This window comes from Phaethon lepturus, unplaced genomic scaffold, assembly GCF_000687285.1.
Source record: "Phaethon lepturus isolate BGI_N335 unplaced genomic scaffold, ASM68728v1 scaffold17176, whole genome shotgun sequence".
Classification (NCBI taxonomy): domain Eukaryota; kingdom Metazoa; phylum Chordata; class Aves; order Phaethontiformes; family Phaethontidae; genus Phaethon; species Phaethon lepturus.
The window spans coordinates 33,284-44,762 of NW_010545754.1; the positions used below are offsets into that span (position 1 = coordinate 33,284).

Below are 11,479 nucleotides of genomic sequence, written 5' to 3' on the forward strand. Positions count from 1 at the left end.
ACTATACAGTCCTCTTAATGGCATTATAATTAGCATACATAGTTGTTTTAATTTAGAGATAAAGTCAATGTTTGCAATTAATTCTAAATCCAAGTCTTCGAATAGTTCAGGAGGTTGAGACATGTAGCATGAAACATACAGCCCCTCATGAGTCCTACAGCAAAACTAAACAGCTGAGAACAAAATGGCCTCAGACAGAGTGGGGCAGCAGTCCTGCTGGCTGGGTGCCGGCAGCAGAAGGGGCTGCAGGGGGTGGGTGGCCTGGGCTAAGCCAGGAAACGGGTTTCAAGGGAGAGCGGGGTCCCTTGAGGAGGTGGGATCAAGGGCCCGAGGGCTTGGGAACCACTGCCTCACATTCAGTACTGCGTTTGCACGTTGCACATCTGAAATGGTAAAACTTCATCAATTTGTGCCGTAAGTTGTAGGCAGTGCTGCTACAGGTAACACAGTGGGTGTGAAAGGTACTGCCATAGGAGCTATAGGGTTTTGCCTGCATTAAGATTTCTGACCTCAGCTGGGTCACAAAGTTAACTCTGAAGAAAGAGTAGAAACCACATTTACATGTCCACTGAGACTGGTGGCACTTCAGCAAGTGACCATGAGTCTTGTGTATGATCCCTTTCACTCCTAATGACTTTTTGACTACGTGTTTCTTTTTGTGTCCTGTAAAATCAGGGAAGACTTCAGTTCCCTTCCCTTCTTTTTATTTCTTCACATTCAATTGAATTTTTTTATTATTTCAGGTAAGCTTATATTTTTTTCCCCTCTCAGTTATTCTGATATGATCAGTTCAGGGCGCTGAGCTGCAAAAATAACCACACTGCTAATTCTGAAGCCTGTATTGCACATACAGGAAAATGCATGTGCCGTGGGGAGATGTGGCATTAAGAAGGGATTTAGAAATTAGGTGTTTTGAAAAGGTAAGTCAAGTCAGTAATACTTATCACATGCAAATAGATGGCACACATTATCAGGGAATTTACTTGCTTACCATATTTCGTATGTTTGAAATAATTTTGTTGGTGACTTGTTTGCTTCACTGCTTAGAAGTAATTGACAAAGTCAAAAAGGAAGCCTACAGAGGGTGGAAGCAAGGACAGGTAGCCTGGGAGGGTGGAAGCAAGGACAGGTAGCCTGGGAGGAATACAGAGAAGTTGTCCAAGCAGCCAGGGATCAGGGTAGGAAAGCTAAAGCCCTGACAGAACTAAATCTGGCCAAGGATGTCAAGAGCAACAAGAAAAGCTTCTACAGGTATGTTGGTGATAAAAGGAAAACTAGGAAAAATGTGGGCCCTCTCCTGAAGGGAATGGGAGACCTGGTTACCTGGGATGTGGAGGAGGCTGAGTTACTCAATGATTTTTTTGCCTCAGTCTTCACTGGCAAATGTTCAAGCCACACTGCCCAAGTCGCAGAAGGCAAAGGCAGGGACTGGGAGAATGAACTGCCCACTGTAGAAGATCAGGTTTGAGACCATCTAAGGAACCCAAAGGTGCACAAGATGAGATGCATCCATGGGTCCTGAGAGAACTGGTGGATGAAGTTACTAAGTCACTATATCACATTTGAAGTTGTGGCAGTCCGGTGAAGTTCCCACTGACTGGAAAAAGGGAAGCATAACCCCCATTTAAAAAGGAAAAAAAGGAAGAGCTGGGGAACTACAGACCAGCCAGTCTCACCTCAGTGCCTGGCAAGATCATGGAACAGATCCTCCTGGAAACTGTGCTAAGGCACATGAAAATAAGGAGGTGATTGGTGACAGCCAACATGGCTTCACTAAGGGCCTGACACATTTGGTGGCCTTCTACAACTGTTACAGTGTTGGTTGATAAGGGACGAGCAACTGACATCATCTACCTGGACTTGTGCAAAGCATTCGACACTGTCATGCACGACATCCTCGTCTCTAAATTGGAGAGACATGGTTTTGATGGATGGACCACTCAGTGGATAAGGAATTGGATGGATGGTCACACTCAAAGAGTTGCAGTCAATAGCTTGATCCAAATGGAGACCAGTGACAAGTGGCATTCCTCAGGGGTTGGTATTGGGACCATCACTGTTTAACATCTTTGTCAGCAACATGGACAGTGGGATTGAATGCACCCTCAGCAAGTATCCTGGTGTAAGACTGCACCAAGCTATGCAGTGCAGTCAACACACTGGAGGGAAGGGATGCCATCGAGAGGGACCATGACTGGCTTGAGAGGTGGGCCCATGCGAACCTCACGAAGTTCAATAAGGCCAAGTGCAAGATACTGCACACGGGCCAGGGCAATCCCAAACACAAGTACAGGCTGGGCAGAGAATGGATTGAGAGCAGCTCTGAGGAGAAGGACTTGGGGATGTTGGTTGATGAGAAGCTCAGCATGACCCGGCAGTGCGCACTTGCAGCCCAGAAAGCCAACAGTATCCTGGGCTGCATCAAAAGGAATGTGACCAGCAGGTCAAAGGAGGCGATTCTCCCCCTCTACTGCACTCTGGTGAGACCCCACCTGGAGTACTGCACCCAGCTCTGGGGCCCTCAACATAAGAAGGACATGGACCTGTTGGAGCGAGTCCAGAGGAGGGCCACAAGGATGATCAGTGGGCTGGACCACCTCTCCTATGAAGACAGGCTAAGAGAGTTGGGGTTGTTCAACCTGGAGAAGAGAAGACTCCAGGGTTACCTCACAGCAGCCTTCCAGTACCTGAAGGGGGGGGCCTACAAGAAAGCTGGAGAGGGACTTTTTACAAGGGCATGTAGCGACAGGACAAGGAGTAAAGGCTTTAAACTGAAAGAGGGTAAATTTAGGTTAGATATAAGGAAGAAATTCTTCATTATGCAGGTGGTGAGGCACTGAAGCACGTTGCCCAGAGAAGTTGCGGATGCCCCATCCCTGGAAATGTTCAAGGCCAGGTTGGATGGGGCTTTGAGCAACTTGGTCTGGTTGAAGATGTCCCTGCCCATGACAGGGGGGTTGAAACTAGATTGTCTTTAAAGTCCCTTCCAACCCAAACCATTCTATGATTTTATGAATAAGGTCCTATAAAGTGGAGACAGGAGGAAAATAACAGATTTTTTTTTTACTCTTGCATTTGTATTAAGATGATAAGTGAAATTCTGTGACTTTAGAAGTAAAGGATTGAAAATACTTTATCCTCTTTCTGTAGGTATTAATAGCAGCATATCTGCTCACTGGTGCTGTTGGTGTGGAAGTCTGGCAGAAGCCTTTGCTATTTGGTTATTACATTACAGACGTATTAGTAATCTTGCTTATAGGTAAGTCCAGATCCATGCAAAACTATACTGCTTTTTAATGATTAGGTATTTCTTATATTTCCTTCATACTTTTTTTTCTTTTTAGTAAGTCTTGGCTAGTCCAACAAACACACGAATAGAGCTGATTAAAAGGGCTAATACTGGAAAACTTTGAGAAAAGTAAATTATTTTGGAACGTTTTTCCTCACTGAATTACTATCTGTTGCATACAAGTCGTATAGAAAGCGTTCCTTATCTGCATGTGCAGTTCAGTGCGTGTGCTGGCTGGCTGGCTCTCAAAGTCTCAGGAACTCCTTCTGTCACTCAGGTAAAATGTCACTCACATTTACGTATATTATAAGTTTAATGTTTTGGCCTGCAGCACACTATGCTCCACAAAATTATGGACAGAAGGAATAAAGGCATTATTTAAATAATCTTAGGAGGTGCAACTGTAAATTTGAAAAAGAGCCAGGTGGTTTCTAAGCTCTTCTTTAGAATTACTCTCTGAACAGAAGCGATGCATTTTTCATACACAGCAAGAGCCTATTTGCTCATTATTTGATACTGTCAGTGCAGTTTGAAATACACATCGAACATTTTTCAAGTGCTATAGCTAGACTGAGAACAAGAGCAGTTAAATTTTAATGAGTTAAAAACAGGGTAATCAGCTAAAAATGTGGGTATGCAAAATGGCTTTGACGTGTTGCTTGGAAGGTAAAGAAATTAGCGTATCAATTTTAGAGATTTTTATATGGGCATACAAGGGATGAGAAGGCGGCACCAAAAAAGGTGTCTGGCACAGACAGTGTAGACTTACATCCCAAGAAGTGTCTTCTGTCCTTGAGCCAAGTGGACAGTTTGGATATCGGTGCTCACCCAACGCTAGGAGCAATCCGAGCATTTTGAGGGGGGACTTTTGAATTCACTGTGTTGACATGTGCTTTCACCACCCTTTCCCATGGAGAGGTCTTCAGCGGGTACAGCCTCCAGCCTCAGCAGTGCTTCCCAGAATTCCCAGATTGGAAAAGACCCTGCCTTCAGGCTGTGCTTTCTAATAAGCACTGTGTACGACGACATGGTTTTGACAGTCCTTTGTGCATTACCCAGAGTATAAAACCAACCGTGTGTGACCAAGATTGTACAGTTTTCACTTCTTTTTGTCGGGCCTGTTTTAGGCAGTCTGAGGAGAAGAGAGAAAGGAAGAGGAAAAAATAGAGTTGCCTTTTCAGTAGCCAGCGAATTATTCGGCTTGACAGAGATGTAGCTATAAAATGCCCTCTGGTGGCTGCAGGGCACGGGGGGACAGGGAGTGATTCGTGCTCTGGAAGGAGCGCCGCGAGCCAGGAGAGATGGATGCTGGCTCTCCCAGAAGTGGCAGGTTAGGCCTGCGTTGGCGTGAGGTGCTAGCATGGGCTAGTCCATTGAACACGCTCGTTCCGTGCGACGCACGTCGCTGCTTTTGTTCCTGTCACTAAGGCACGTGACAGCCCGTTCGGTGAGTACACTCATGGCTTCCCTTGCGCTTGGGAAGCCGTGGATGAAGGTTTAATTCAAACTGTTCAACATATTAGGAAGGTCTGTGGTAAGGAAGCGTGGCAATGTCATCAGATCTGCAGAAGCGAGCGTCCTTTTTCATACTCTACCAAAACCAGCTGCAAAGCAAGGTTTGATGGACTATTCCATTAGCATCAGAAAGAAGTACTGCTTCTGTCTCATGTCGTACGCATGCATGAATGGATCCGTGAGCAGAGAACTGAGCATTTCTTCCATCTTTGTCCCAAGCTCTTACTTATGTGAGAGCCAAAAGATTTCTTTAAAAACATTGTTTCTTGCACATTAGCCACAATGCCATTAACAGGGCAACTTTTGCAGAGTAATTGTAGTTAAATAAGGGTTTAAAGTATGCAAGAAATAATCTTGGTTGACTCTATATTACGAAATTGTCACAGTGCTTAGTAAATCTCTTAAAAACAGACACTAAATTTAAATATTAAAATGATTTTAAATATTAAAAATGATCATGCTGATCCAGAAAGCACTGCCACTCCACCACAGGTTTGAATCTCAGCTCAGCAATACTGATTAAGGTGGTTATCATTGGATAACCCGTGTGCAGTGAATATGGATGTATGAAGTTTTTAGAAGCTTGCAGTAAATTGCAGGACCCCACTGTGACTGCAGAAAAAATGTCTGACTAACCTACACCAAGGGCCAAGCAGCCATTAAGATTAAATTATTCTATCCCGTATTGAGGCTGCAGCAAGTGTGTCTTGCTCAGGCAGATCCATTTGTATCAGAGAGCCCGCGCTCTGGCGTGCTCAGTTAAATGCCTTTGTGGCTAGTTAAAAAAACAAAGCAGGGTAGTGGGCCTCTGATGCTTTTTACGAGTTAGTTTCCCAGGACCCTGAGAGGAGCCATTAAACCCTAACTAGCCGTCCTTAACCATCTGATGGCATTTAGTAGTCACTAGTGGTCCTTCTAACAGTGAACCTGTAGCTGCTCCATCAATACTTGGCATTCGTTTGGGGCTTTTACCGTTCTGTACACAACAGGAGTTCAGCTGCTGAGCCGCCGCTTCTCCGAGAACAGCTGGGCTTTAGCTAGTACCTTCTGTAGTGGGAAGAAATCCAAACGAGATGCACAGAGTGGAGTTTTTCAGATGTCTTTCCTGGAGTTTCGGGGGGGGGGGGGGGGAAAAGAATAGCCCACGTATAACCTCAGGGTGAACCCTGCAAAAGCACCTCCTCAGAGGACGCTGTGGTATCACCAGATGACACTCACTCGCTGAAAAGAATGGAATTTTTATCAGGTGCCAGAACACACAAAGATACACATAAAAGTGCAGCAATAGTAGTGTTTAGATTAGATGTTTTAGGAAAGCCTCCCAAGAGAGAGCTTTACGTATGTCCCTGGGAACTGTCTAGCACACTGTGAACACCTGTAGGAAGGCCAAGTCTTGGGCTGCTGAACAGTCACCTCGGAGGACTCCCCTGTGAAGCAGAGAAACTTCTGCGTAGCATTTTATGGGAATTTTTCAGCTACCCAGTGAACAGAAACCTGTAATTTTCACAGGCAGTGAATACAATTCCTCCAAAACACACACCTAGCTGGACACCAACAAAGGAAGAAGGCCATTTCTCCTGTTTCCAGTGTGTGTTGTCCTGGCTGCTAGACAGAAATGTCTTTTCTCTCCTAGCATGAAAGCAGCCAGACCTTTCCAAAGTTATGTGCCTGTGTGCTCAGCTGGAACTAATTACTTCTGCTCTCAGCACGGCTCCTGTGGATGACACTCCAAAAGCTCTCTTGGGATTTAACCACAATTGTCCCATAGCATTATCTGGCTAACTAGGGTCCCTTCAAAGGGCAGCACTGGGGTGAGAGCTATCATTTATTTTCACCTCTCCAGGGTCTCCCGAGTGCCTAGCATTCCCTGTCCCTGTGCTATCAGGTTGAGAGTAATATAAAATATTTACAATAAGCATTTTGAAACAGTCAACTCACTATGTAAAGTCTAGTACCACAAATGATGCTATAGACTTCATAAGAAATTGTCACTGACAGGTAAACAACAGTAGCTCAGGGAGCAGCATTACTAATTGATGATGGTTTCTGTCTCACGTTGCAATTAAATGACCTGTAATAGATGCATGTTCTGAATTAAGTAGTTCTTATTCTTGGGACATTCATAGTTGCTGTCTATGAGATAGATTTTACAATGTCTTAATAAAATTTGAGTTCAGGCTGCAATCCTCTCCTCACTGGAGACATATGTCTGTTTACTTGACTGTTCATTTCCATGCAACGTACTGGAAATTTCTTTCAGTCTATTAAATGTGTTCAGAATTGGCCAGAGGGCCCAGCAGTTATGGTGGGATGCACACAAACAAGCAAAGTGTTATCACGTCAGCTTCATTCCTTAGGAAGCCAGGTTGGAGAAATGACTCCTGGATGCACAGAAAGATTCCTGCTCCTCCTCAGTATTAATTGCAACCACAGGAATAAGCTTTGTGGTTAAAGAACCACTAAAGCATGGAGTGTATATGTTGTACTTCGTCAGTGTCTGGCACATGGGGCAGACAGTTCTGTAACCCAGACACGGGGGCACATTTGAGTCCACTCTATCTGGTCAACAGTGCCCAGATCTGGCTACTGAAGCCTATGGCAAAGCTGGGACAAATTGTCAAAGTACAGGTTTGAACATGAAATGTGAATGGAATACTAACATCTGTCAGAGATCTGAAACTTGAACTCTCTTTTAGAAATGGGGCCAAAACATTCATAATTTTTTCCTATGATGTGTATTGGAGTGGGTTCTGTGCTGACTTTTGCAGAGTGCATGTTCCTTGAGGTTCACTCCTTCTCTTAACTACTTAAGTATATAAAATGAGGAGTAAATACACAAATGAAAACATAATAGCAGCAAAAAACTAATTATGAGACCAAGCCACAGCATTTGAAACATGCCAAATATTTGAATTCTGTCATAGTGGGAAAGCAGAGTTATGGATCTAAAACAGTGTCTTGTCCTTACACTGTGTCCTATATTGCATGTATCAAAGGAGGACACAGAAGTCCTTGCAGTGGGTAATTATACAGCAGCCTGCCCTTTTTTCAGTGTCAGAAAATGTTTAGGAGGCCATGGTCAAATTATAAATCATTTCTGCCTCATACAGATAAGTCATTCCATAGTGATTTCCTATAGCTCCCATCGCAAAGTGGCTGATGGTTCTGCCTTACTGATGGATAGTTGAATGATTAAACATTAAGTGATATGTTTTCAAAATGTTATCACTCCGACAGGCTTTGACTAGCTTTGTTTGAAAAGTGTGGTTAACATGAGTTGGCTTATACGTGTCTGTCACCAATTTAACATTTATTTAAAGCATTGTTGTGACAGATTGTACAAGACTTTGTTGAAGTAAAGGGTGTGAAATACTCACCTGTCACTCGAGATATATATAAAAGGCAGTTGAGTTCATGTTTGGAGTAACTCATCTGAACCAGTCAGCACAATAATCCGGAAAACCAGAGCGCTGAAGGCCGGAGGCAGAGCAGTGTCACGGGATGCTAATTACAAGTGGGAATGGGTTCGGTGGTGTTAGCTGTGAGGAGTCATCTCACGGGTGGTGGGAGCCCCAGAAGAAAGTCAAATACGGGAGTTCACCTGGTGGAGTCCTTCTGGAAACCAGCCTGGGCTTTTCAAATGAAGGTACCATTTCTCTGGTGCTCGATTCTTGCTGTGCCCAGAAAAAAAAGAATGATGTGTACATGCTGTGTGAACAGGACTGCATCAAAGAAACATCTACATCCATAAACTAACTTCTCAGTTTGTACCAAATCCCTCCAAATGCTAATTGTTAGCTTACAGCTCAGTTCGAGAGAGATGCATGCAGTGTGTACTTCCTTAGACACTGAACATAAGCTGTAAAAATCAACAAGCATGATAAATGCATCCCTTTACAATCTTTATACTCAGGAAGTATTCAGATGCTAAACATCCAAAACATACATCAACTTTGTGCATGAAGACAGTGCTTATGTTTACACTGTGCTCTTAATCCCTGTAAAATCATTTTATACTGTATAGATCCGTTTGGTTGTATTTTTCATCTGTCCTTAAATTGCTTAAGTTTCAGACTTCACAGACTCAATTAAGTGTGAAAATTATATACTCATTTTCTAAGCTTTTTTTTTTGATTACTAGGTGGTTCTAAGTTTGCCATTTTGTATAATAATAAAATGTAATTTTATAGTTACTGGACAACTCAATATGCGACTGTCTGTTTGCCGAACCAATTAAAAGAGTTGTCTTCTCAAGACATGCCTGAGAAAATCACACTGTTCCATAAAAAGCTGCTGTTCCAGTTACAAGTACTTCTAAATGTTCACTATTTGACGAAGCTTGCTTCCAGGCACTGATCAGTGTGCTAAACATTCAGTGTGTTAAGATATTTTCATGTGTCTAGCTGCTCTAAATGCGGAAGAAATTTGGAAAAAACATGGAAAAAGTATTTAAAGATTTTTCCAAGCTAATATTGAGGCCTAAATACTTTTAATCTTAGTTTCTTGTCTGATGGCCAAGAAAGGTAAATGATAACATCCAATTTCTTTAGAGAAAGCACTAACTGTGATGAATTATTAACCTAGAGACAGAAAGGCCAGGCAGTATACTGGAGGCAGCCACGTGGAGGTGTGGGCAACTGAAGAACGAGAGGAGGGTGATGATAGTATTTCATTTGTAGGCTCAAATGCAGCTACAACTGCCTGCTGTTAGAGAGTTGATTTTTACTGAGCTCAACTTCTGCAATACGCCCAGGAGAAGGTCTGCACAGACCTCTTCACTGCATCCCAAATGGGAGGAATGCTCTGGGGAGTCCTTTTTTTTGGAGGAGCACAGCAGGGATGGAAGGGTACTTTCCTAAACGAATTCCCACTGTTTCCAGTGTGGTGTTCACCTAAAATTACATCCCTGTATTGCACTGTATCGTTTTTGAACTTTATGAGGAAGAGCCAATTCTTAATGAATAATATTTCGACACTTTTCTTAGGACAGTTTAAGTACGATTCACTTGTCAGGCACTTGCCAACAAACGCGATTTACAATAGCAAAGGTGTGGAGAAGATAAGCAGCTAAGATAAACATTGTCCTTCCTTTGAAGCAATATAATTTGTTTAAAGATAGTAGTTTAGGTGTCTTGGCTACCAACTTGGAGTTGCTTCTTTATTTAGTGGTTACAGTGGTGAAGTCTGGTGGTTACAGTCTGTGAAGTTTGATGTATTCAGGACCCTGGCTACCTGCGGTAGACTTTCTACCTTTGCCTGAACGCAGGTGGGACTCTTCTGTTGGTTACTGAAACAGCATTTTCTAGAACTGACAGTAGTGTTGGCAGTTCATTTCTGCCCATACCTTCTCTTTCCCCTTCTCTTCCCCTTGAAAGAGCAAGTCTGTGTTTTGCAGAAATGCCTACATGAACTCGGGTACGGCAGCCACACTAAGTAATTGCAGCGTGTCATGGAAACAACCTGCCAGTCTGCAGGTCTTCAGTAGTCTTTAATTATATGAGGGTTTAAGAGTGACCTCATATAACTAAACTGAAATACATTATTGTTAGTCTAGGCTAACATAGGGGACAAATGTAGCATGGTATCCATCACATGCTAGCTTTTTTTTTTTTTTTTTAATTCACTCAACATCTTACTGTTTTGGAATTGAATTTGAAAGCACCAAATGAAATCTAAAGTTGTCACTAAAATTTATGAGAATTATCTTTTTGATCCCTTATACACATCTGTATATATATATATGTGCATGTCTGTATCTCTGTGTATATGTATCTGTGTACTTATGTGTATATATATTTGGAAAACAAGATAATGCCTTTATTTCTGACATATCTCTAATCCTGAATTCCTGAATGCATTGGGGTTTGTTTGTGTTTGTGTTTGTGTGTTTGTGTGTTTGTGTGTTTGTGTGTTTGTGTGGTTTTGTGTTTTTGTTTTTGTTTTTATATGGACATGTAATTCCTGATAAAGAGCTTTGCAAATGCTTATTTCTCTGAAAAGGGAGTCAGCCAGTGCAAGGCAGAGGACTGACCATATGATTGTACCTAAATCCGAGGATTTGGGCTTGATACCTTCAGCCCACGACAACTCCCTGTGTGTATCTGTGCCACCCATCTGTGCTTTAGTATTTCTGCCTTTAATACAGGCCTGTGTTCTTACAGTTGGGTGTCAGAATTTAAATCAGCTGGAAAACAGGGGAAAATATTAAAGGAGAAATTCAAAAATACTGTAAGAGTGGTAGTACTTCTAATAACACTTGAGAAGTTCTATTTTCTGTAACGTGTTAAAAAGGTCTAATGCACTAAACTTGATTTTTATATGATTTTAAAATAAAATATGTACTTTTAGGACATTAAAAAAAGAAAAAGCTCCATCATCATCACTCGGGCAGTGCCAGGGTGGCTGAGCGCCAGGGAGGCAGCGGTGGGTTTGCTTTCCAGGCTGCACCTTTTGTTCCCCAGACCAGCGGGGAATGGCAGCAATGCGGAAGCAGCAATTTAGCCCCTGGGCACAAAGGGATCCTTAACGCCAATTAAAAAGCAGACTTAATGAGTACCAAAAGCAGCCCCCAAGCCAGGCCTCCTCTGCTAAAAAAAGATGGGAGAGCAACATGTTGTAGGAAATGATGGAATTTTGAAAATCCCATAAGAAACAGGGGAACACCCTTTGCTTTCC

At 42.7% G+C, this 11,479-nt stretch overlaps 1 protein-coding gene across 1 annotated transcript in view; it reads left to right on the forward strand.

Moving 5' to 3' along the window:
- The window catches only part of LOC104622322 (ethanolaminephosphotransferase 1-like), a 45,570-nt gene that overhangs the window by 23,799 nt on the left and 10,292 nt on the right, over nt 1–11,479 (forward strand). The window contains exon 6 of the mRNA XM_010289061.1: nt 3,151–3,259. Within this exon, the coding sequence (XP_010287363.1) occupies nt 3,151–3,259 (109 nt within the window). The remainder of the gene's footprint in view (nt 1–3,150; nt 3,260–11,479) is intronic.